At 56.1% G+C, this 26923-nt stretch overlaps 1 protein-coding gene across 1 annotated transcript in view; it reads left to right on the plus strand.

Moving 5' to 3' along the window:
• The first annotated feature begins 2738 nt into the window (after positions 1 to 2738).
• Positions 2739 to 26923, plus strand: part of LOC118476679 (receptor protein kinase-like protein ZAR1) — a 37716-nt gene continuing 13531 nt past the window's right edge. Inside the window, exon 1 of the mRNA XM_035966239.1 lies at positions 2739 to 4378. Within this exon, the coding sequence (XP_035822132.1) occupies positions 2893 to 4378 (1486 nt within the window). The 5' untranslated portion in view covers positions 2739 to 2892. The remainder of the gene's footprint in view (positions 4379 to 26923) is intronic.

The following is a 26923-nucleotide window of genomic DNA, read 5'->3' on the forward strand; positions in this document are numbered from 1 at the left end:
AATGCAAATAAGCACTTGTTAGAAAGGTCTCTTTGTCTACTTTCTAGTAGATCAAGAGTCAAGGAGAGAACACATCCAAGGCGTCCAGGAACGGCCGAGACAACTTCATGACTCCACCAGCCCGAGTGATTTCGTAACTGCAAGCACTAAATAAAATGGAGCATATCTTTCAACTCCCAAGGTTGTTTAAATCAAATAAGCACCTGTTAGAAAGGTCTTTTCGTCTACTTTCTAGTGGATCAAGAATTAACGAGAGATCAGACACTAAGCGTCTAGAAACTGCCGAGTGAACTCCTGCTCTACCCACGTCAATTTCGTAACTGCAGCATGCACCAAATTAAATGGAGCATAACTTTCCACTCCTAAGGTTGTTTAGTGCAAATAACTACTTGTTGGAAAGCTCTCTTCATCTACTTTCAGGTGCATCAAGAATGAATGATAGAAACCAAACGAGGCGTCCAGAAACTGCCGAGAGAGTTTCGTTCTCCATTAGAACTCCTTTCTATTCCTCTATTTAAGCAACTAGCAGCCACCAAAGAACTTGGGTTTTTGTTTGATGTAAGTTTAGCCTTTGCTACTTCCTTGTAAACGCGTGTGTCGGCTAGACCACCTGGATACTTGAAACAGAACCCCAACTCTATCAGATCCGTGAGCGTCTGCTTTTTATCTTGTTCTTGAGCAAATTTGCATTAAACAACCTTGGGAGCTGAAAGATATGCCCTCTTAAACTTGCACTTGTTGTAGTTTCGAAATCCCCTCAAGTGGAGCAGCTTTTATTGCCTTGTTGCCTTCTCAAATTCTAGATGGTTCACCTCCCAAACACCTTAGCATAATAAAGTAATCACAAGGTATTAGTACCTCATTTAAGGAATGATTAGCTTCAACAACAAGGAACGAGTTCACCTGATAATTAAATTTACGTGCACGGACTCATTTCACTGGTCCATGATTAAATGGTGAAGGAGGTCACTGGTGTGGTGTATTGATGGCAGTGATGTCCTCATCATCCTCCCCTTCTTGTAATAGAGTCGTCCTCGACTCTAGTGTATGCTCCTCACCCAAGTATATCTTTAAATTTGATGATGTGCTTGCTTTTTTGGAAATGTTGGAAATATCATTACTTGGTCCCCAATCAACTTCTTTGTTCCTCAATGTCTTTGTAGCAGGAGCCATTAACATGGTCATATCTGTGCGGGTTATGTTCTCATCAGGATGTCTTGGACATCTTGATGTAACTAAGTACCTTTCCGCTATTTAATTCAAGCACTGTGTGATGATGTCCAATTATGTAATCGCTGTGTACATGAGTTCTGATCCTGGCACGTACATGGTTCACATTCGGTTTACCTTCCAAAACCGGGTGTGACAATTGGCCATTCAGGAAACTCGTACTCGACATATGCTTGAGCCAAAAGGGAGCCTAAGAAGTTATACATTTGTTGCCGAAGTGCTCACCCTTGTCCATGCATGTATTCTTTTGTTTGCTCCTTTATATCAGGTTCTTACTTTGTCTTATGATAATCACATGCCCCCATATTAGACTATCTCCAATAGCTTACACATCCCCGTCCTCATATTCAAACTTCACTTTGCAAACAATGTAGTCTATAGTGGAAAAACAGTGTTCTGTACAACCATATGGGTAAGTTACCTATTTGTTTTTTTATTACTGCCGAAAGAGAAACTTCGCCTGCAGCGCCGCATGGCCCCGTATTTTTTTTGTATTTTAGCCCTTTTGGGGCTTTATTTTCACAAATACGCCCTTTTCAGTTTCATTTCAAAAAATAGACCATCACCTCGGCGCCATCACTATTGGCGCCGAGCTACAACGTGTTGGAGCCAATTAGTTTAGCGTGTACATATAAGAGTCGACGTCTACGTGGATCTAACGTGGCAGCACCTCGGCGCCGTGGATCTCGGCCCCGACCTCCATGTATATAAATATACCACTTCGGCCGTCGTTTTTTGATTTTTTGGATGATAGCAGTCATTTTATCAATGATTCTTCTTCATACTTAATTTATTTGATTTATGAATTTGTGTTCTGTTGTTGGTGACTTAAATTGTAACTTGGATAGTTGATGATCTTATACCTGTTAAAATTTATAACTTAGCATTTGATTTACATCTTAGCATTGGATAATTTTTTGTAGAATGACTGCTACAATAGAACACAAATTCATTGATAAAATGACTGTTATCATCCAAATTAATAAATCAAATAACAGAACACAAATTCATAAATCAAATAAACTAAGTATGAAGAAGAATCATTGATAAAATGACTGTTATCATCCAAAAAATCAAAAAGCCGGAGTGGTATATTTATATATATGGAGGTCGGCGCCGAGATCCATGGCGCCGACCTCGGCACCGAGATCTACGGCGCCGAGGTGCTGCCATATCAGATTCACGTAGGCGTCAGCTCTTAAATGTATACGCCAAACTAATTGGCGCTGACACGCTGTAGCTCGGCGCCAATAGTGATGACGCCGAGGTTAGAGTACATTTTTTGAAATGAAACTGAAAAGGGCGTATTTGTAAAAATAAAACAAAAAGGGCTAAAATGTAAAAAGACGGCCGCACGGCCCTTGGCCAGGTCGGCAGCCCAGGTCCACGCCGGACTAGAAAAACTGAACCTAACTTTGTTACGAGGATTCTGGCAGCAAACCACGCTAAAAAAAACATCAGAGACGAGTGAGAAATTTGCCCCGTTCTCGCGAGATCGCCTTTTGCCCTTGGGTTTGGCAGTGGCCAGTGGCCAGTGGTCAGTCAAACATTTCCCACCAGCACAACTCCACCCTAGGCAGCGCCCTGCCCCGTCCCTTCCTCTGCACACTCCCCAGACTGCCCACTCGTCCGCCACCCAACGCGACGCGTCGCCAACTCGCCATGGCGCTCCGTCTTCTGCTCCTCCTCGTCACTGTTACTACCGCCGCCGACGCGCTCACGCCGGACGGGCAGGCGCTGCTGGCGTTCAAGGCGGCCGTTCTCCAAGATCCCACGGGGGCGCTCGCCAACTGGGTCGCCACCGCCGCGGACCCCTGCTCATGGAACGGGGTCACCTGCTCCTCCCCTGACCCCGGCTCCGCGCAGCACCGCCGCGTCGTTGCGCTCTCCCTCCCTAAGAAGCGCCTCGTCGCGGAGCTCCCTAGGGCCCCGCTCCCGTCCTCGCTTCGCCACCTCAACCTCCGCAGCAACCGCCTCTTCGGGCCCATCCCACCCGCGCTCGTCGCTGGCGCACCCGCGCTCCAGAGCCTCGTCCTCTACGGGAACGCGCTCGACGGCCAGCTCCCCGAGGACCTCGGTGACCTGGCCTTCCTCCAGATCCTCGACCTCTCCTCCAACGCCATCAACGGCTCCCTCCCGGCCTCGATCCTCAAATGCCGCAGGCTCCGCGCTCTTGCGCTCGCGCGGAACAATCTCACAGGCTCGCTCCCCGCTGGGTTCGGCGCCCGCCTCGGGGCGCTGGAACGGCTCGACCTCTCCTTCAACGGCTTCTACGGCACCATCCCGGAGGACATCGGGAACCTGTCCAGGCTCCAGGGGACGGTCGACCTCTCGCACAACCACTTCTCGGGCCCCATCCCGGCGAGTCTTGGGAGGCTACCGGAGAAGGTCTACATCGATCTCACCTACAATAACCTCTCCGGTCCGATCCCGCAGAACGGGGCGTTGGAGAACCGGGGACCCACGGCGTTCGTTGGCAACCCGGGCCTCTGCGGGCCCCCGCTTAAGAACCCCTGCGCGCCAGACACCATGCCTTCCTCCAATCCTTCCCTGCCCAATGATGGGGACTCGTCGGCACCTGAGGCAGCCGGTGGTGGCAAGGGGAAGAACAAGGGGCTGGGGAAGATTGCCATTGTGGCCATCGTGCTGAGTGATGTGATGGGTATTTTGATCATTGCACTGGTGTTCTTCTACTGCTACTGGAGGGCGGTTTCATCCAAGGGCAGCAAGGGGCACGGTGTGGCTGCTGGTTCAAAAGGGTCCATGTGTGGCAAGGATTGTGGATGTTTCAGCAGGGATGATTCTGAGACTCCATCCGAGCATGTGGAGCAGTACGATCTCGTGGCATTGGACCAACATGTGAGGTTTGATTTGGATGAACTGCTCAAGGCATCTGCTTTTGTGCTGGGGAAGAGTGGGATTGGAATCGTGTATAAGGTGGTTCTTGAGGATGGGCTCACAATGGCAGTTAGGCGGCTTGGTGAGGGGGGATTGCAGAGGTTTAAGGAGTTTCAGACTGAGGTGGAGGCGATTGGCAAGGTCCGGCATTCCAACATTGTTACCTTGAGGGCTTATTATTGGTCTTTTGACGAGAAGCTGCTAATATATGATTACATTCCTAATGGCAGCCTCTCTGCAGCAATTCATGGTAAGTGCCTGCATTTGCTGCAATTTGCATCCTGATCTAGTGATTCCTTTGCTATGTTCTTTTCCATTGATTCTGTTGTTTCATGAACAAGTAATTACTACCAATTTTCATATACTACTTGTGTGGATCAAGATCCTGGTAATTCCTGATTCCTGTATTTATTGTAATAGCTGCAGTAGGGTGGAAATCTGGGTACCCCCATGGTGTTATTATGCGTAGCCCTTTTTATTGTTCCGTTTCTCGTGAATTGTATGTAGAGATTCAGGAATTCAGTCCGGACTATTTTCTCTGTGCTTCTATTAACTATTCATTATATGAGTTTGGTACTGTTGAACACCAAATTTGGCGATTAGATTAGTTCAAACGGGAGTCGTTATACCGTGCATAGTTATCCTAACAAACTCGCGGAAAACTGTTGGATCTCACCTAGGAACAGGTCCAGACCCCCCTATATATATATGCAGGGGTACGACCGATTGAGAACACACAATCCAATCAAACAAATCTATCTACATTATCATGCCTTAGGAGTAGACATAGCGTAGCTCTAGTTGTAGTTTTTCAATCTCAATCTTTACTTCTCTTCGACTCTACGTCATCTAGAGGCGCTTTAGGTGGCTTGCCGATCTCGAAGCAACTCTACATTCTCTCCTCCCTGATAGGGTCTCTCTCGGGCGGTGAGATCTAGGTTCTATACGAAGCTCTTTGCGCTAGCGCAGACGGTCTGTCGCCTACACATGGACGGTCCGTGCCCCGGAGAGAAGAGCGTAGTTATCTGCTCGACGATGGCCTACACGCGGATGGTCTAGTGACCTATCGCGGATTGTTCGACACCTCACAGAGAGGTCCCTAAGGTCTTGACTTCCTGTGCGAGAGATCTAAGGATCATTGGTGTTTGGCCGAAAATGGCGCTAACACACTTTTTGATGACTCCGTTGGGGACGAGTGCATTTTAGATCTATTAAAATCGGCCACAAATGGACGGATTTAAGGATCACACCGACGTCCCCAAGGCAACATCGGATCAACTCTTGAGAGTCTACCGTCCGATGCATGACAGAGTTCGAAGACTTCATAAAGCAACAAGATGAAGAAGAGCTGTCACAACTCATCCGGATGTGTGAGGAGATGAAGGAGAAATACTTGGCTCACTTCAAGATGGACCGACACCAGAAGATCGTCGAGAAGGGAGGCATCGAGATGGCATCTACCACAACTGTCCTACCTTCGCCTTAGATCCCCCTTGTAAGTGAATCTGATAATGATCAATCTATTTAACATTATATAAATCAGCAGGGGGAACAATTGAAACAATATATAAACATGTCAATTGAAAAATTCATGCGTGCATATGAAAAGTCTATTATTATTCCTAGTTTTCCACCTCGCAGAGTCGTGATCAAGGTAGCCTCGCCAAGCACATCGGCACCAAATGGGCTTTCTGAGTCCTAGCCATATTGTTAGGAGAATAACCATTAGATTAACAGGCCAACCCTAGAGGGTGGCTATATAGAGTTTATACATGGGCCACATGGGCTTAGCCTCATGGGCCTAATCCATATACTCTAACACCCCCCCGCAGTCTGAACTTCCGTCGCAGCGGAGTTTACAGACTGGACTCGAAAAGAAGTACATCACACAATAGGATCCCCCTACAGACTCAACTAGCCACTACTGATGTTGAGGTTGGAGCGAAACTCGGCGAAGGTCGAGGACGGAAGACCCTTGGTGAAGATGTCTGCAAACTAGGAGGTGGTCGGGACGTGGAGGACCCGAACATCACCGACGGCGACCAGATCTCGGACGAAGTGTAGATCGATCTCCACATGCTTGGTCCGCTGGTGCTGCACCGGGTTGGTGGAGAGGTAGACGGCGCTGACGTTGTCGCAGTAGACTAACGTGCTCCTGGAGAGGGGACTGTGGAGCTCGGCGAGGAGCTGCCGGAGCCACACAGCCTCCGCCACGCCGTTGGCCACGACACGGTATTCCGCCTCGGCGCTCGAGCGGGAGACGACCGGCTGGCGCTTCGACGACCAGGACACCAGGTTACCGCCTAAGAAGACGGCGTAGCCGGAGGTGGAGCGCCGAGTGTCCGGGCACCCGACCCAGTCAGCGTCGGTGTAAACGACCAGCTCGGAGGAGGTAGACCGATGAAGAAGCAGCCCGTAGTCGACGGTGCCCCGGAGGTAGCAGAGGAGGCGCTTGAGAGCCGCGAGGTGGGGCTCTCGGGGGTCGTGCATATGGAGACAGACCTGCTTCACGGCGTAGGAGATGTCCGACCTAGTGAAGGTGAGGTACTGAAGGGCACCGGCAAGACTCTTGTACCCGGTGGGGTCCTCGACTGAGTACGTCCACGAAGCCCAGTGTCACCAGGAACGTAGCCAGTCTGGAGTGCCACGCCCGGGGGCCTGCTTGAGCCCGTAGAGGGACCTGTTGAGCCGGCAGACCATGTCAGGGCGAGAGGAGTCCACGAACCCCGCCGGCTGACAACAGTAGACGGTCTCGGTGAGGGCGCCATGCAGGAAGGCGTTCTTGATGTCGAGCTAGTGAACTGGCCAGGAGCGAGCAAGAGCCAGCGAGAGCACCGTGCGGACGGTGGCCGGCTTCACAACCGGGCTGAAGGTCTCATCGTAGTCGACTCCAGGGCGCTGAGTGAAGCCCCGAAAAACCCAGCGAGCCTTGTACCGCTCCAGGGTACCATCGGCCCGCCTCTTGTGCATCCAGATCCACTTGCCGGTGACGACGTTGGTGCCGGGCGGACGGGGCACCAGATCCCACGTCTGGTTGGCGACGAGCGCCGCGTACTCCTCCTCCATCGCCCGACGCCAGTGGGGGTCCAGCAGGGCGGTGCGGACGGAGGAGGGTACCGGAGAAACCTGCGAGTCTCCGGTCGTGGCCGCCAGGACTCGAGGCGGCAGGGTACCAGCCGCGTGCCGCGTCACCATCGGGTGGACGTGCCGCGGGTCGCGGTGAAGGAGCAGTGGGTGGTACACCGGCGTCTCGACACATGCCGCGGGTGGTCGCGGCGGAGGTGTAGGTGTCCCTGGCGGGGACTGGGCCACCAGCGGTGCCGCCCGAGGAGAGGTCATCGGTGGGGACGACAGCGGTGGAGGTGCGAACCCCGGCGGCGGCAGCCGGCGCTAGTAGACGCGCACCGGCTGGGCGAAGCGTGCCGGAGGGACCGGCGGTGGCGGTCCTAGGGCTGGCGACGTGTGCACCGGGGCTTGGCGTTGGTAGACCCGCACTGGCTGGGCGAAGCGGGCCGAAGGGGTCGGTACCGACGGCGCCGCAGGCGGTGCAGTCCCACCACCCCCGCTCGGCCCGGGGGCGATCGGAGACGGGGCCCCGCGGAGAGGCAACACCACCGTAGGCGACACCACCGGACCCGGGCTGTAAGTAGAGGGACTCTAACTCTCATCAAGAGGATGACACTATGAGTTGGGGCAATTTTCTGTTTATTTCCTCAAACACTACACAATGCCATACCCATCTAAGGGTTGGAGACACATATTTATAGCCCTAGAGGCTGCACTACCACACTACCACACCTTCTCACACACACTACACAACAGGATTGTCCTCTAGATGCTAAAGAGACTACAGAGGACAGTCAAAAGCGACTGCTGTCCTTTAGATGCTAAAGAGACTACAGATGACAGTCAAAAGGGACTGTTGTCCTCTAGATGCTAAAGGGACTACAAATGACAGTCAAAAAGCGACTGCTGTCCTCTAGATGCTAAAGGGACTACAGAGGACAGTCAAAAAGCGACTGATGTCCTCTAGATGCTCAAGACTTATTCCATCATTCTCCCCCTAAGTCTTGGGCGTCGTCTTGTGGGAAAGTTGGGCCATCCCGGACCTGGAGCAAAGCTCAAGAAACTTGATCTTCCCAAGGGGCTCGGTGAGCAGGTCTGCAAGCTGATTCTTGGTGCCGATGTAGCGCGCCTTGATGCTCCCTTCTGCCAAACAGTCTCGGATGAAATGGTATCTCAGCCGGATGTGCTTGCTGCGTTCATGGAACACGGGGTTCTTGGCCAATGCCAGAGCGGACTGGCTGTCCACCCTGAGTTCCACCGCTGCAGTGTCTCTCCCGAGGAGATCACCGAGCAGTCGAGCCAGCCAGAGCACCTGAGTCGAAGCAGTGGACGCCGCTATGTACTCGGCCTCGCAGCTGGACATGGCCACCACCTGCTGCTTGACCGACTGCCAGCTAATGAAGCACTTGCCGAGGAAGAAGAGGATCCCGCTTGTGCTCTTGCCAGTGTCGATGTCACCGGCGTGGTCGCTGTCGCTGTACCCGACAAGGTGTGCCTCCCCAGGGCACCTCGGGTAGTAGAGACCATGGTCGAGAGTCCCCGCAACATAGCGGATGATCCTCTTCACAGCCTGCTCATGCTCCGTCGTCGGTCGCCGCATGAACCGACTAACGTAGCCGATGGAGTATGCCAAGTCAGGCTGTGTGTGGACGAGGTAGCGAAGGCTCCCCACAAGACGCCGGTACTGTGTAGCATCCACCTCCTCTGTCGTGCTGTCGCGACTCAGCTTCAGCCTCTCCTCCATCAGAGTGAGAGCTGGGTTGCAGTCGGTGAGCCCAGCCAGCTCAACAATGCGCTTGGCGTAGGCGGTCTGGCGAAGTGTGATCCCGGAGTCTCCCTGGTGCACCTCAATCCCCAGGTAGAAGGAGAGATGCCCCAGGTCACTCATTTGGAAGGTGGCCTTCATCTCTTCCTTGAACGCTGCCACCTCGGCGCCGGTGATCACCAAGTCGTCGACGTAGACACCCACTAGTAGGGCACTTCCTCCATTGCCCCGCCGATAGATGGCCGCCTCGTGCGGGCTTGGCGTGAAACCCATTCCTTTGAGCGTGGAATCCAGCTTGGCATTCCACGCACTCGGTGCCTGTCGCAGGCCATAGAGAGCCTTGCGCAGGCGCAACACCTTGCCCTCCTTGCCAGGGATCGCAAAACCTGGCGGCTGGTGTACGTAGACCTCCTCCTTTAAGTCGCCGTTAAGAAACGTCGACTTGACGTCCATGTGATGAATGTGCCAGCCCTGCTGGGCTGACAGCTCAAGGAGGAGTCGCACGGATTCCATCCGTGCCACGGGGGCGAAAGCATCGTCGAAGTCGATCCCCTCCTGCTGTAGGAAACCGCGTGCCACCAAGCGAGCCTTGTGCTTGACGATGGCCCCGGCTTCATCCCTCTTCAGTTTGAACACCCATTTAAGGGTGATCGCGCGATGACCATGAGGGAGATCAGCGAGCTCCCAGGTGCGGTTCGTCTCAACCGCGTCCATCTCCGACTGCATCGCGGCACGCCAAGCCACATGTTTCTCGGCCTCCGCGAAAGACCGAGGCTCACCATCGTCGCATGCAAGATGCAACTCTCCTGCCAGAATGCGAGACGCCGGGCCCAGCACCGACGGGTCGATGAGAAGGCCCTCCAACCTTCGATACCGCAACGGCTCGCCGTCGTAGCATGCGTCGACGTGCTCCTCGTCGTGGGAGAGCGGGGTCACGAGCTCCACTGGGTCGTGCTCGACACGAGCTGGTGTCGGAGAGGACGTTCCCGGAGAGGGTACCGTCGGTGCTGGAGTACGTGGCGAAGAGCTCGCTGTAGCCGGAGTCGTGGCTGGAGTGCGTGGCGGTGAAGAGCTCGTTGTAGCCGGAGCTAGAGAGCGTGGCGCTGGAGTCGGTGGAGACTTGGGGGCTGGGGTAGACCTGCTCGGAGAAGAGTTGCCTACTCCCCCAGCTCCCTCAAAGTGGACGTACTCGATGGTGAAGTCGTACGTCGGAGTCGTGCCGTCGTCCACCGCCTTGTCCCACGCCCATCCTCGCCCTTCGTCGAACACTACGTCGCGCGCCGTGCGCACACGCTGTGTTCCTGGGTCAAGGATGTGATAGGCCTTCGAGCCCTCCGCGTAGCCAATGAACACCCCCGGGGTGCTCCTATCATCGAGCTTGCTGATGTGGCCAAGCTCCTTGGTGAACGCGAGGCAGCCGAAGACCCGTAGGTGAGAGACCGCCGGCTTGCGCCCATGCCAAGCCTCGTACGGTGTCATCCCGTTGAGAGCCTTGGTGGGCGAGCGGTTGAGGATGTAAACCGCTGTCACCACCGCCTCTCCCCAGAAGACAACCGGCATTCCCCTCTGTTTGAGGAGAGCCCGAGCCATCCCCACAACCGTCTGGTTGCGCCGCTCGACGACGCCGTTCTGCTGCGGGCTGTACGGCGCGGAGTAGTGGCACTGAACGCCCTCATCCGCGCAGTACGACGCGAACTCAGCCGCCTTGAATTTGCCGCCATTGTCGGTGCACAGCACGCGAAGCTTGCGGCCGCACTCCGCCTCCGCAGCGACCTGCACACGCCTAATGGCGTTCGCAGCTTCTCCCTTGCTACCAAGGATCATCACTCACATGTAGCGGGAGAGATCGTCGACGAGCAACAAGAAGTAGCGTCGTCCTCCTGGTGTGGCTGGTGTCACCGGGCCACACAAGTCCCCATGCACGAGCTCGAGCCTCTCCTTGGCTCGGAAGCTCGACTGCTGGGGAAAGGGGAGCCGTCTCTGCTTTGTCAACACGCAGACATCGCAGAATTGCTCCACATGGTCAAGGCACGGCAGGCCTCGTACCATCTCCTTGGCACTGAGTCGCTTCAGGGCCTCGAAGTTAAGGTGCCCGAAGCGCTTGTGCCACTGCCATGCCTCGTCGTCTCGACGAACAGCAAGGCAGCAAGGTTGTGCCACCTTCACATTGAGGATGTATAGCCGATTTGGACTCCTGCGTACCTTGGCAAGAAGGCGACGAGAGGGGTCCCAGATTCTCATGACTCCGTGCTCGACCTCCACGCGCGAACCATTCTCATCCAGCTGTCCCAAGCTGATGATAGAGTTCCTCAAAGCGGGGATGTAGTAGACTCCGGTGAGCAGCCTGTGCTCACCAGACGCGGCGGTGAAGACGACTGAGCCGACGCCCTTGATCTCTACGCCGGAGGCGTCCCCAAACTTGACGGAGCCTCGGACGCTAGAGTCAAGCTCGGTGAAGAACTCTCGTCGGCCGGTCATGTGATGAGTGGCGCCGGTGTCGAGGCACCATCCTTCGATCATGTCTTTGCTGGAGCCGTCGCCGAGGAAAGCACGCGCTTTTGACTCATCAAGGTGGAGGAGTGCCGCTGGAGATAGCTCGAGCTTGCATGTGCTAGGAGCAGAGCCTCCTCCTCCGCCTCCGCCTGTGCGACGTTGGCCTGGCCACGTCGTGGCTGTCGACAGTCCCTGGCCCAGTGGCCAAGCTTGCCGTAGTTGTGACAGCCGTCGTCTCGTGCCGGCTTCTTGTTGCCGACGGCGCCGCCTTGGGCACCTCCACGGGCACCACCCTCAACATGTCCTCGTGCCCCGGCCTGGGCGCCTCCACGCGCTTTGCGCGGCTTGCCGCGTTTGCGGCCTCGTGTCAAGGACTCCCCCTTCTTGTCACCCTGGCAGGCCTCCCACTGCTCCCGAGTGAGATGTAGCTTCCCGCCGATAGTGATAGGCCCAGAGGGAGCCTGTGGTTCGTTGCCATCGACCACCTTGAGACGACCTATCGCCTCTTCGATCGTCATCGTGGAGAGGTCTAGCAGAGACTCGATCGAGCGAGCAATCTGCTTGTACTTCTCGGGGATGCAACGGAAGAGCTTCTCAACAGCTCTCTCCTCATCGTAGGTGTCGTCGCCGAACTGCACCATCTTCAGCAACAGAGTGTTGAGGCGGAGAGCAAAGTCATCAACATCCTCACCTGGCTTGAAGGCCAGGTTCTCCCACTCCTTGTGAAGTGCCTGCAGTGTGGTCTTACGGGCACGATCGCTGCCGATGCGAGTCGCAGCGATGGCGTCCTAGGCCTCCTTGGCGGGAAAGCGAAAACTGCATCTCGGGCGGGACTGCAGCAATGAGGGCATCCAGCGCCCGTCGATCCTCGTGGTAGTCGACGTCGCCGTACCGAACTGCTTCCCACATGTGGCGAACCTGGAGCCGTACCCTCATCACCGCGGCCCACTCGACGTAGTTGGTCTTGGTGAGGGTAGGCCACGTACCGCCGGGACCGATGTCCTTGACAATGGCCTGGGCCATGCGGCGACCATGGTACCGATCCGGGGAGGGAGAGCCACGCCGCCTGTAGAGGCCGCGGTCTCCGTCGACTCGGTCGCCGCCGCCGGGAGCACCGCCGGTGTGTCCACGCCCGTCTGGGCTGCCGCCGCGTGCGCCCTCGCCCGGAGGGCCGTCGGCGCGTCGGCGCCTATCTGGGCTACCGCCACGCGCGCCCCCATGGGGATGCGCGGCTGCCCACTGTGCCGCCTGCTCTCGCGCTGCTTCCCTCGCCATCCTGAGCTCTTCGTCGGTGTTGTCCTCGACAGAAGCAGAGCTGCTAGCTCTACTGCCGCGCAGAGCCTCGAGCTCTGCTGCCGCCGCACGGGCAGCATCCGTCGCCTCCGCTGCTTCTACTTCCGCTCTCGCTGCTGCCAGTTCCGCCGCCGCTAGCCGTGCTGCCCTCGCCGCTGTCGTTGCAGCCGCTGCTGCTGCTCGCTCGCGTTCTTGTGCCGCGGCGACCTCGGCCTCCTGCTGGCGCCGCGCACTCGAAGTGACCGAGCGTAGGGACATGATGGGCTAGTGAGGGGTCGCTGCGTGTGGAAGAGGCTGTCTCAGACGGAAGGTTGCTCCTCTGAGCAGGGGAGGAAGGAACAGTTGGAGCTCTTGCTGTCGACTGAGTGTGGGGAGAGGCGCGGGAAGGAGATGAGCACGAGATGTTTAGGCTGCAGGATAGTTTGGCTCTGATACCAATTGTAAGTAGAGGGACTCTAACTCTCATCAAGAGGATGACACTATGAGTTGGGACAATTTTCTGTTTATTTCCTCAAACACTACACAATGCCATACCCATCTAAGGGTTGGAGACACATATTTATAGCCCTCGAGGCTGCACTACCACACCTTCTCACACACACTACACAACAGGATTGTCCTCTAGATGCTAAAGAGACTACAGAGGACAGTCAAAAGCGACTGCTGTCCTTTAGATGCTAAAGAGACTACAGAGGATAGTCAAAAGGGACTGTTGTCCTCTAGATGCTAAAGGGACTACAAATGACAGTCAAAAAGCGACTGCTGTCCTCTAGATGCTAAAGGGACTACAGAGGACAGTCAAAAAGCGACTGCTGTCCTCTAGATGCTCAAGACTTATTCCATCACGGGCAAGGCACCGGGCCGAGAGTAGGACCGACAGGCGGTGAGCGAGTACCTGCAGAGGGAGGAAGAATAGGTGGCTCGACCACCGCGTCAGTCGGAAAGAGAGTGAAGAGGTCAAGGTCCGGGTCGGAGGAGGGTGGTGTGGTGGTGGAGTAGGGAAATACGGACTCATCAAACACCACATGGCGAGAGATGAGGACCTGGCGAGAGGAGAGGTCAAAGCAGCGGTAGCCCTTGTGGTCCGGGGAGTACCCGAGAAACACACAGAGGGTGGAACAGGGTGCTAGCTTGTGAGGAGCAGTGGCAGCGGTGTTCGGGTAGCAAGCACACCCGAAGACACGGAGGTGGTCATAGCGCGGAGGGGTACCGAAGAGTGCCTGATGAGGAGTGGGGGCCGTGCACGTAGTGGAAGGGAGACGGTTGAGGAGGTAGGTAGAGGTGTGGAGGCCCTCGGCCCAGAAGCGTGCCGGTAGGTGCGCCTGGAGAAGAAGAGTGCGGATGGTGTCGTTGGTCGTGCGGATCATGCGCTCAGCCTTGCCGTTCTGGGAGGAGGTATACGGGCAAGACATCAGCAACTGCATTCCGTGGGAGAGAAAGAAGTCGCGGGAGGTGGAGTTATCAAACTCCCGATCATTGTCACACTGAACGGCCTTAATGGTGAGGCCGAACTGAGTGGACACCCAGGTGAAGAAGTGGCAGAGGGCGGGGAAAGCCTCAGACTTGGCACGCAAAGGAAAAGTCTACATAATGAGAAAAATCATCAAGCACCACAAGATAGTATTTGTAGCCTGACATACTGGTAATAGGTGAAGTCCACAAATCGCAGTGTACAAGATCAAATGCATGAGTAGCATTCGAGAAAGAAGAAAAAGGAAGACGAACATGGCGGCCTAACTGGCACTCATGACAAAGATGCTCATCATGTGATCTAGTACATGAGATAGTGACACTACGAGTAAGTTGCATCAAGGCATCGCATCCGGGGTGACCAAGGCGACGATGCCAGGTGGTAGAAGACGTGGTGGCAGAAAAAACAGTAGCTGTGGCAGGTGACGAAGACGAAGAAGAGGTGGCGTGCGGAAGCCGAAGGGTGTAGAGGGGTCCGGTGCTGTCACATATGAGGAGGGGGCGCCGAGTTGCTGAGTCCTTCACAGTAAGACCAGAAGAGTCAAACTCGACAGAACAAGAATTATCAACGGTAAAACGACGAATAGAAAGAAGATTGTGGACCAAAGAAGGAGCGACAAGAACATCGGGAATGCGAAAAGAGCCGGGAGGGCCGGCGGCACCCACAGATGTGACAGGAAGACACGAGCCATTTGCCACCATGATGGACGAAGGGAGAGAGGAAGGAGGGCGAACAGAGGTGAGTATACCAGGGTCGGGAGTGGTGTGGTAGGTAGCACCGGTGTCCGTGATCCACTCGGGACCCATCAGTAGAGTCAGAGTGGGAGTCTGGAAGGCAGCCAGGGCGATCGTGTCCCAACCAACCAGCCCGAACGGTGGAGCAGCCAGCGGCGTGGGCCACGACGAGGCGGCAGGTGTCGAGGTCTAGGGCGACGGAGAGGCGAAGGCGAACCCCGGCGGCGAGGTGAACCCCGGCTGCGCACCAGCGAACATGGCCGCCGGGGGACGAGCCTTAGAACCTGGCCCTTGGAACGACCACATGGAATTGTGCCCTAACCACGGGTGGTGGAAAGTGGGCCAAGGCGCACCCTGCTGGGGTCCTGGCGTCGGTGCGTTGCCACGGGCACCACCGCCGGAACCACCACCGTGGCCACCACGGCGGCGACGACCACCATCGTCCCCGCCTCCGCCACCTCGACCCCCCCGCCCCTGCTCGGCCTGGGTGGACGAGGGCCAAGGGCAGACTGTGGCGGAGTAGGTGGACGGGTCGGGGTGATGGCCGCCAGTCTGTCAAGGAGGACGAGGACCCCGGGCCGGAGATCGATGTAGCCTGAGCACCCAGAGTGATCTCCAGGGCAAGGTCGTCGCGGACCTGGAGGAAGGTAGGGAAGGGGCGCTGGCGCATGATCAACGACCGGAGGTGGGTGTAGCGATCGCTGAGACCGCGGAGGACATTGAGGACGAGGATGCGGTCCTCCACGGGGCAGCCCAGATCGCCAAGTGAGTCCGCCATGGTCTTCATCTTGCGGCAGTACTCACTGACACTGAGGTCCCCCTGGACGAAGGTGCGGAAGGCCGCATCGAGGCGGAGAGCCCGGGCCTCGGCGCTGCCCAGGAACTGGCCCTCGATGGCTAGCCAAGCAGCCCGAGCGTGAGGAATGTTCCAGAGGAGGCTGTGGAGGTCGACGGAGATCGTCCCCACGATCCAGGTGAGCACAATGCTGTCGAGGCGCACCCATGCGGCAGTCAGCGCCACGCCGGTGGGGTCGTAGAGGACGTGGTCATCGAGGGCGTAGCGGCGAAGGGTGAGGAGTAGGTCCCGCCAGCGTGCGTAGGACGACGACTCTGGCTCCAGGACGACGGGGACCATGAGGCGAATGTTTTGGACACTCCCAGCCTGAAGGTGTGGAGCTGAGCCACGAGCGGGTCAGCCGGGTCATGCCAGAGCACCGTGGTGGTGGTGCGGTGCCCGGTTCCGACTGTCGGGACGCCGTACACGACGCCCACGGTGTCAGAGGAGGTGGCCCCGCCGTCGTGGGCCACAGGCAAGGCGAGGAGCTGTTCCGCCGTGGTAATCTGAGCAGCGATAGTGTCGGCGGCCTCGCGCTCGCACTCCCACATGAGGGCCGCTTCCCGCAGACGTGCCTGTCGCGCCGCGTGCTCCGCGCGGGCAGCGGTGAGTGCAACAGCGATGTATCCATGGTGGGAGACCGGTGGAGGAGGCGACTGATCGACGGCAGGAGGCTGATCGACGACCAGCGGAGGGGGGAGGGTCCTCCGGATCTGCAACCCCGCGGGAACCGCAGTCGCCACAGCAGTAAGAGTAGAGGCGGTGCTCGCGGCGGTGAGGGCCCCACCGGCGGCGCTAGGTCCTGACCCCCACTCCGGCTCGAGCGCAGGGGAGACCGGGGGAGCGCGCGCGACGTAGGGGGCGGTCCGCCCACCGGCGGCGACAGCTCCTCCAGTGCCCGTGGGTCCGGGAGAATCGGCGCGGGGTGGAGCAGCGGCGCGGGCCCAAGAGGAGGAGGAGAGGGGAGGGAAGACGTGGAAGTAGGAGGGGGAAGGAGGCGGCGGCTGCTCAACCATGGGGGGACGGGTGGCGGCGCGGCAGCGCGGCGGGCAGAAGCAGGAGGCGCTGGCGGCGCGGCTCGGCCGGCACGGGGTCGCGGGCAAGCGCGGGGAGGACTGCGGCACGTGCCCAGACATGGAAGAGTAGCAGTCGGGGCGAGTGGCAGTCGGCGCCGTCGAGCAGAGGAGGTTGGGGCGCAGCCGGCGCTATCCAGCAGAGAGGGGCGGAGCTGAAGGGGCGATCGGAGCAGGGGGCGCGACCGGCGCTGAGGAAGACGGTGGCGGCCGGTGGTGGGCGCGGTCCGCCAGAGAGGGGCGGGGCCGACGGCGGTGGGCGCGGCCGGAGCAGAGAGGTGGGCCGATGACGGTGGGCGCGACCGCCAGAGAGGGGCGGGCCGACGGCGGTGGGCGCGGCCGGAAGCAGTCGGGCAGCGCAGGGCGCGGGTCGTGCGGGTGCTGGGGCGGCGGCGGCCAGGGCAGGGCGCCTGGCGGCGCCTGGAGGGAGCAGAGAGGCGGCGGCCGGCAGGGAAGGAATCCCTAGCCGCCAGCGGCTGAGGGGTGAGGGAGGAGCGAAACCCTAATCTGATACCATGTTAGGAGAATATCCATTAGATTAACAGGGCCAACCCTAGAGGGTGGCTATATAGAGTTTATACATGGGCCACATGGGCTTAGCCTCATGGGCCTAATCCATATACTCTAACACATATTATGGTGTGCCAATGAACTCATATCCGGGGCAATCGCCGTCGCCGCCTTCACTTTACGGTAGATCGTCTCTGAGCACGGTTGGACAGTCCGAGCACGATCTCAGACTGTCCGACCCTCTTGCGGACTGTCGGACACCATCTGTCGGATTGTTTGGAGCCACACTGAGCTCGCCACATGGCTCGTAGGTGATGCCCGGCACAACCGGACAACCCGGATATAACCTCAGACTGTCTGGTCCCTTCACGGACCATCCGACACACTATGCTGGACAGTCCGGAGCAACAACAAGCTCGCCACGTGGCTCACAGGCGATATAACCGGACTGTTTGGGTATAATCTTGGACCGTTCGACCACCCAGACCAAACTGTTCGGGAACGTGTACGTAGTACAGGCTGCCCACAACACAAATTTTCCAACCATCTCAGCAGCAATGGTCTCTCCCACCTGTGGCACATCAAAGCCACAGCATGCCACCACCCGTGCATGAGGCTGGATATTTTTCGGCCCCTTGGGAGCCAAAAAAATTCACCTCGACAATGGGATGCGGTACCGGTATGCCTTAGGGGCCTATATCGAATGCCACCTTTGATTGTCCTGGAGCAGAAGGCCGGTATAATGATAACCGAGCACTTGAGCCCCACGTCCTAAGGACTGGTGAGTTACCATTGACCACTATGGATGAAGTTCGGGAGGAAATAATCGAACTATTTCGGGATAAATTAGGAGTCAGTGTGTCTGGCACAACACAGTCCTATCAGAGGCTATACGACCTCGATGGGACACTGTTCTGTACCCTCCAGGGACCAGTGTGCCAGATTTCTCCAAATTCTTGGGCAAGGGCAGTAGAACTGTAGAAGCACTCACGAACATGTGGGCCAATTCCTAGCACAATTGGGGGAATTGGCTGACATAGAAGCTTTCCGTGTTCGCCTGTCCTCACCTCACTGGCACTTCATTCACTTGGTATACTGCTTTGCTTCCTAACTCGATTAGTTTCTGGGATGATCTAGAACATAAGTTTCATGAACTCTTTCTATGGGGATTACAAGTTAGATTTTGTTGATCTAGCATCGTTCCAACAAGGGGACAATAAATCGGTTAATGATTATCTCCGAAGGTTCAAGAATACTAGAAACCGATGTTTTCAGATCCATATCACAGAAAAGCAGCTAGCATGGTTGGTTGTTAATGGGTTGCTTCCTGTTAGTTGATATATCAACCATGGGTTTCCTGCCATATAGGCGCAGGATCCCTACCATACAGGTGTAGGCATACTTGCCTTACTAGCACTGCTGCATATAGGAAGCTATAGATACAATCCTCCCATTTAGGGGGCAGAGATAGTTTTCTTTCATTCAAGGAGATCTCAGGTTATTGTTTCTATAAACCTGAGATCTCCTACCCCTCTGTCTCTCTATAAATATGTGCGCCTGTGCTCCCTCTTCATCAATCAATATAGACAACAACCATATTGCTATCATGGTATCACGAGTTCAAGTTCATATCCTTGTTCCGCTGCCCTAGGCGCAGTCCTCAAGCTACGCCGCCTCCTCCTGCGCGCCACGTCTTGGCTGCGCCCTCACCTCCCCTCTATGCGCCATCCAGGCAGCGCCCTCCCCTGGCCATGGCTGGTCTGGAACAACCACCTCTCATCGACGACGTTGCGACCCAGGTCGCAGCCGAGCATGAAGCACACCTCCAGGCTACTGCCAGGCGTGATGCTGCACTCGCCCAAGCCCTTCAGGCAGAGCAGGAGGCGACCACCGTGGCCCAGGAGCGCGATGTTGACGCCGAACGTGTTCGCCCTGCTCTCGAGCGTGCAGCACATGCGCGCCCTCGCTGCTCAGACTGCCACCGATGGCAGTCCTGTCGACGACAATCAGTCCCACCTCTATGATCCAGCGGGTGGTGCTGACAAGGGCCTCCACGACGCCATCCTCCTTCACGAGGCTGCTGCGATCGTCAACCTCCACTCCTAGGCCGTCACTGCGCAAAATATTCAGAGTCTCGTTCACGTCGTCCTCGACCTCGCCAACAACAACTACACCCGCTGGCGCGATGAGTTCCTCCTCGTCACTGGCAAATACTCCCTGGACAGCCACATCCTCGATGACACTCCCGCGCCTCACTTCCCCAACTGGGCACGCATGGACTGCGTTGTCAAGTCCTGGATCTCCGGCTCCATCTCCCCGGACCTTGCTGAAATGGCCATGGAACGCGGCGCCACTGCTCGCACCACTTGGCTGACTCTCGAGAACCAGTTTCTCGGGAATCGGGAAACTCGCGCCCTCCACCTCGACGCTCAGTTCTGGCACTTCGTCCAAGGTGATCTACCTGTCTCCGATTATTGTCGCCGTTTCAAAACCATGGCAGATGCCCTCGGTGATCTTGGCGAACCAGTCTTCGACCGGACGTTGGTCCTCAACGTTCTGCGCGGCCTTAGCGACCGTTTCTCCGACATCAGACGTCATCTTCGCCTCGGTCGCCCCTTTTCGACGTTCCACGACGTCCGGGCCACTCTCCTGTTGGAGGAACTTACGATGGCTCATCGTGCGTCTTCTCCATCCGCCGCCCTGCTTACCTCCACCAAGCCTCCACAAGGCGGGACTTTGACGGCCTCCAACAAGGCTCCTGCTGCCTTCAACAAGGCGCCTTCGGCTCCGCGTTCCGGCCACCCCAACCGTCGCAGCAAGAGGTATCCTTCCATTCCCAAGCACTGGTCCCGGCGGCTAGCACGGGAGTGCCTCCGGCCTGTGGCCCTCCCTCCAAAATCCTTGGACTGGGGCCATCCAGATGTGGCCCGGCCCACGGGCGCCGACCCCACAGCAGCAACAAGGTCTCATGGCGCAGCACCAGGCCCTGCTGCCTCCGACGGCCCAACAACAACAGGCTTTCTACGCTGCTCCAGTCTCCATCGCTCCTCACCAGGCGCTGCTAGCCCACCAGACCCAGCAATACGTTCATGGTGCTCTTCAAGGACAGGGAGGCGCCCCACTGCAACACACTCTACAGACCGACCCTCTGCAGGGAAGCGCTCCCCAGTCTCCCTACGACATGCTGGCACAACCGGCCACTCTATCTTGGGACGCTCAGTCCCTTTCATCCGCTTTTAGTACTGTCCCTGACTCCGCTTCAGCAGACTGACTGGTACTTCGACACAAGTGCAACCTCCCACATGACCTCCAACGCGGGTACCCTATCCAATACTTCAACTCCTCCATTATTGTCGGTGACGGCTCGCTTCTTCCTGTCATTTCCACTGGCTCCACTACTTTACATGGTTCTTTACATCTCAACAATGTTCTTGTGTCACCTAAACTTATTAAGAACCTAATTTCCATTCGCTAGTTTACTACCGATAATAACTGTTCCATTGAATTTGATCCCTCTGGTTGCTCTGTGAAGGATCTACTATCTCGGAACGTGATCAGTGCAATAGCTCCGGGCCACTATACCCCCTGTGCCTCCCTGCTGCACACAACTTCATCGCCAGCTCCACTCCGTCACTTTGGCATCGTCGTCTCGGTCACCCTGGCCACGAGACCCTCTCCAAGCTCGCATCAATCGTTCCCATGTGTAATAAAGATGCTAGCTCTCCTTTATGCCATGCTTGTCAGTTGAGTCGTCATGTTCGCCTTCCGTTCGTACGTCTACTTCTCGTGCGGTTAACAATTTCGATCTTATTGACTGTGACTTGTGGACATCTCCTATTTTAAGTGTCTCGGGTTTCAAATATTACTTAGTCGTTCTTGATGATTGCTCCCATTACTTATGGACTTTCCCTTTACGACTAAAGTCTGATGCTTTCCCAACCCTCACTTAGTTTTTCGCCTATGTGAAAACACAGTTTGGTGTCACGATTAAAGCTGTGCAATGTGACAACGGGCGCGAGTTTGACAACTCCAGCTCCCGCACATTCTTCCTCACCCACGGTGTCCTACTACGCATGTCCTGTCCCTACACCTCATCTCAGAACGGTAAAGCTGAGCACATCATCCGTACTACCAATAGCACCATTCGCTCTCTTCTCTTTCAGGCCAGCATCCCACCGACCTTCTGGGTTGAAGCACTCCACACGACAACACTTCTTCTCAACATTCTACCCACCAAGACCCTTCATTTTTCTACTCCTCACTTCGCCCTCTTCAAAATTGTACCCTCCTATGAACACCTTCGCGTGTTCGGTTGCACTTGCTATCCCAACCTATCTGCCACCACTAGCCACAAACTTGATCCCCGTTCCGCTAAGTGTGTTTTTCTTGGCTACTCGTCGCACCACAAAGGGTACCACTTGCAATAGTGTCGCGTGTCATCCTTTCCCGTCACATTGTTTTCGATGAGTCCACTTTTCCATTTGCTGAACAGCAACCCACTGCCTCCTCCCAAGATTTTGACTTCCTGGATAACATTACCACTAACCCGGTGCCGCCACCTATAGGCCCACCACCTCTATTTTTTTCAGGACTCATATCGAACAATGTTGCTGCTCCCAGCACACCTACAGGCGCTGTTGCTCCTAGCACCCAAGCTGTTCCTGGCGCTCCTGCAGCTCCCGGCGCTGCTGCTCCTAGCACCCCAGCAGCAGGCGCTGCTCCACCCCGTGCTGCTGCTGGTGCACCCGACGCCACTGCACCACGCCGGTTTGGCCATGGAAGATGAGTATGCGACACTATTGCAGAATCACACATGGGATCTGGTGCCTTGACCCCATGGTGCAAACATTGTGACCGACAAGTGGGTTTTCATGCACAAATTTAATGCCGATGGCTCTCTTGATACAAGGCTCGCTGGGTTCTCCGTGGATTTACGCAACGACCCGACATTGATTTTGATGAGACTTTCAGCCCCGTCGTGAAGCCTGCTACTGTGTGGACTTTCTTATCTTTGGCTGTCTCCAGCAACTGGCCGATTCATCAACTTGATGTCAAGAATGCTTTTCTTCACGTGACTCTTTCTGAGACTGTTTATTGCAGCCAACCCTCAGGTTTTGAGGATTCAGCCAGCCCACAACATGTTTGCAGACTCAATAAGTCCCTCTACGGACTGAAACAAGCACCACGTGCCTGGCATAGTCGGTTTGCCACTCATCTACTCTCCCTGGGATTCATCGAGGCCAAGAGTGACACATCTCTGTTTGTCTACCATAGAGGAACTGACACAACTTATTTGTTACTCTATGTCGACGACATTATACTCACATCATCCTCTACTGTTCTCCTCCGACACATCATTCAGGCCTTACAGTTGGAGTTTGCTATGAAAGATTTGGGTGATCTACATCACTTTCTGGGGATGCAAGTTCAACGACGAGATGGAGGACTCTTTCTTTTGCAACGTCAATATATGCTGGATATTTTGGATCGGGCTGGTATGGCAGATTGCAAGCCCTGTTCTATACCTGTCGACACAAACCCAAAGGTTTCTGCAGCTACTGGTACTCCTGTTTCTAATCCATCGGATTTCCGCAGCTTAGTTGGAGCACTACAGTACCTCACTTTTACCCGACCAGACATGCCTATGCTGTGCAACAGATTTGTCTTCACATGCATGATCCTCGCGAGCCTCACCTTGCCGCCTTGAAGCGCATTCTACGTTATGTTCGTGGCACTCTGCATTTGGGTCTTCAGTTGCGCCCTTCTTCTCAGGCTGAGTTAATTGCATACTCTGATGCCACCGACTGGGCTGGATGTCTTGACACAAGTCGATCCACTTCAGGCTTTGCAATTTTTCTTGGTGGTAACCTTATTTTTTGGTCCTCCAAGCGACAAATGACTGTGTCCAGCTCCAGTGCTGAAGCCGAGTATCGGGCCGTCGCCAACACTGTTGCTGAATCCACCTGGCTTCGTCACCCGTTACGTCGTGCCACGTTGGTCTATTGTGACAACATCAGTGCGGTCTACATGTCTTCAAACCCCGTCCAACATCAGCGAACCAAACACATTGAGATTGATTTGCACTTTGTTCGGGATCGGGTGGCTCTCGGTGATGTCCACGTTCTCCATGTGCCTACTACCTCCCATTATGCAGACATCTTCACCAAAGGGCTTCCCTCTTCAGTCTTCACGGAGTTCAGATCCAGCCTGAACGTCTGTGGTACCGACGATCAGACTGCGGGGGCGTGTTAGCTGATATATCAGCCATGGGTTTCCTGCCATATAGGCGCAGGATCCCCTACCATACAGGTGTAGGCATACTTGCCTTACTAGCACTGCCGCATATAGGAAGCTATAGATACAATCCTCCCATTTAGGGGGTAGAGATAGTTTTCTTCCATTCAAGGAGATCTCAGGGTATTGTTTCTATAAACCTGAGATCTCCTACCCCTCTGTCTCTCTATAAATATGTGCGCCTGTGCTTCCTCTTCATCAATCAATATAGACAGCAACCATATTGCCATCACTTCCATACTCGAAAGGAAAACTAGTAGGCACACAATTTGTTTCGCTAACTCAGTTACATCAGCAGGCTTTGGTTTGTGAAAGTCGAAGCAAAAAACTGTCTTGTCATGATGAGCATCGTGTGGTAGCTTAGATGATGAGCCAAAAGAATTATATGTAACTCTTCGCTTGTTCTTCCTTGCATCCGGTTCAAAATAATCGGTAAGAAGTTAAGTTCACATCACATTTAAAGTTGCAAAGTGTGACAAGATATTTGATGAATTACTTAAGAGCGGTAACATTTGTTACTAACCTTGGGATTGACAATAGATGATTAGTCCCTAAGGAATATATGTTATATATATAGGCGTCTTTCATAATGCGACGCTGTACATCACGTGCACCTTTGCGCGCACCCCCGTCGAGGGTCTTGCCCGCGGCTTCCTTCTCCAGCGCCTATCGCAGCTGCTATAGCCGTTGTTGTTCCTCCCTGAGCTTGGCATGCAGCTCACGAAGTTGTTCGAGGTGAGCCACGTGGCTCTCGGGAGGGGTTTAAGCCCCGCCTGGCTACCCCGCTTCCCGAACGCGTGGGGGTGACTGGTCACCTTCTCGGGGCATTCCGAGTTGATCTCCTTCGTCGGGGATCCCGTGGTCGACGTGGAAGCACTCCCAGGTCGGGTCGTAGCTTCCCCTGTCGGTGTTGTAGCCCTCCGAGCTGTCGGAGAGTAACTCGTCACATGCATACAAGAATTGTAGCATGGACTCATGATCTCGCAGCCCGGAGAAGACCAGGCCAAAGCTTGGACCGTCTTCCTCCTCGGAGTCCAGGCATCCCGAGGGGAAAGGAAGACCAACATACAATCCGGTGACGGAGCTGGTGTCGAAGCTTGGCCGGAAGGGGATGGGGTTGAACACGGACGGTTCTCCCCCAGCCCTTGATACGTCCTGCCTGTTTGAACATGACATCTCCCTCCCCGTCAAGAGCCAGCTCGTCCTCGAGCTGGAATTGGGGGAACTTGGTGCGGAACGGCGCGACATCTTCCTAGGTTGCTGATGCTGCCGACGTGCGCTTCCACTGAATGAGCACCTGATGTATGCCGCGAGCCAGTCGGTACCGCACCGCGCGCTCTGGTTCTGGGCTAATGGCGCCATGATGTAGGAGCAGCAATGGTGGAGGCTCTGTTGGTTGCGGCCCCTGGTACTAATTGAGCAGCCCCACATGGAACACATTGTGGATGCGGGCGCGGGGAGGAAGCTCCAGCCGGACGCCGACCTCGTTGATGAGTTCGACGACGCGGTACGACCTGAAGAAACACGACTTCAGTTTGCCGCCCATAGCCTGAGGAAGAGACGACGCCGTGCGCTGACGTAGTCGAAGCAACGCCCAATCACCGGCCTGATAAGTGACGTCGCTGTGCGCACGGTTGTAGTGGCGCTTCTGGTACGCCTGTGCCTGCTCCAGACAGTAGCGGTTGTCCGCAAGGAACTCCACGCTCTCCTCCATGCTCTTGGCGACGGCCGGCACCCTGGTTTCCCCGGGTTCATAGGACCAGATGGAGGGAGGATCCTGCCCGTAGACCACGCGGAAAGGGGTGTCCCGCAGGGACGTCTGGTACGCCATGTTGAAGAGGAATTCCGCCCATGGGAGCCACCGGAGCCACTCGCGCGGCCTGTTTCCTGCCAAGCACCGCAGGTACATGAGGATGTCACGGTTGGCCGACTCAGACTTCCTGTCGGACTGGGGGTGAAACGCCGTGGTCATTTGCAACTTGGTCCCCATCAGCCGCATCAACTCCTGCTAGAACGTCGACATGAACACCGTGTCCCGGTCGGAGACCATGGACTGTGGAACACTGTGGAGGCGGACAATGTCGTTGAAGAAAGCCTGGGCGATAGATTCAGCGGAGTACGGGTGTGCCAATGGAATGAAATGACAGTACTTGCTGAACCTATCCACCACGGTGAGGATTACCGACTTGCCGCGAACCCGTGGAAACGCCTCCACAAAGTCTAGCACGACATCAGTCCACACGCCCTGGGGAACCGGCAGCGAAAGGAGACCCGTCGGGCGCTGGTGCTTGGACTTGTAGCATTGGCAGACTTCACACGTACGAACCCGTTCCTGCACAACTTGCTTCATGTTAGGAAAATGGAAGTCACGGCGCAACCGGTGGAGCGTCCGCTGTACTCCTTCGTGTCCGTCCTCATGTATGGCCCCCACGATCTCTTGTAGCAGCGGGAAGTCGGTCGGGGATGTACAACCACCCTGAAAATTGCACCATGCCGTCCACAAGCGCCTAGGGAGCCGGTCGGGTACCCGCTGTGATCTCGCCACGGAGAGCTACAAGGGCAGGGTGGTCCAGCTGGGCCTGCCGGAGCTTGTCGATGAAGTCGAAGCGCGGAGCAGAGAGGGCAAGGAGCTCTCCCTCCCCGGTGTCGCGCCTGGACAGTGCGTCGGTGACGGCGTTCGTCGCGCTCGGCTTGTACTCGACGGAAAAGTCGAAGCCCAGCAGCTTGCCAACCCAGTGGTGCTGCGGAATGGTGGCCAAGCGCTAGTCCAGCAGATACTTCAAGCTGTAGTGATCCGTCTTGACGGTGAAACAACGCCCCCAGAGGTATGGCCGCTAGTAGCGCACCGCCTGAACCAAGCCAATGAGCTCACGCTCGTAGGCTGCCAGGGCTTGATGTCGAAGTGCCACCGGCCGGCTGAAGAAGGCGATCAGATGCCCCTCCAGGATGAGAACGACACCAAACCCGTGGGACGACGCGTCGCACTCGACGACAAAGGGCTTGTCGAAGTCCGGCATAGCGAGCACTAGCGCCGAGGTGACCGACTCCTTGAGCGCGAGGAAGGCCGAGGCCGCCTCAGGAGCCCATGCGAAGCCCTCCTTGAGTAGCGCGGTGAGCGGCGCGACGATGGAGCCGTAGTTGTGGATGAACTTGCGGTAGTATCCCGCGAGCCCAAGGAAGCCGCACCGCCCGCGCCGAGCGAGGTACCGGCCAGTCGTGAATGGCCTGCACCTTGGCGGAGTCCATGGCCACCCCCGCCTC

This window comes from Zea mays, chromosome 3 (genome assembly GCF_902167145.1).
Source record: "Zea mays cultivar B73 chromosome 3, Zm-B73-REFERENCE-NAM-5.0, whole genome shotgun sequence".
Lineage (NCBI taxonomy): Eukaryota > Viridiplantae > Streptophyta > Magnoliopsida > Poales > Poaceae > Zea > Zea mays.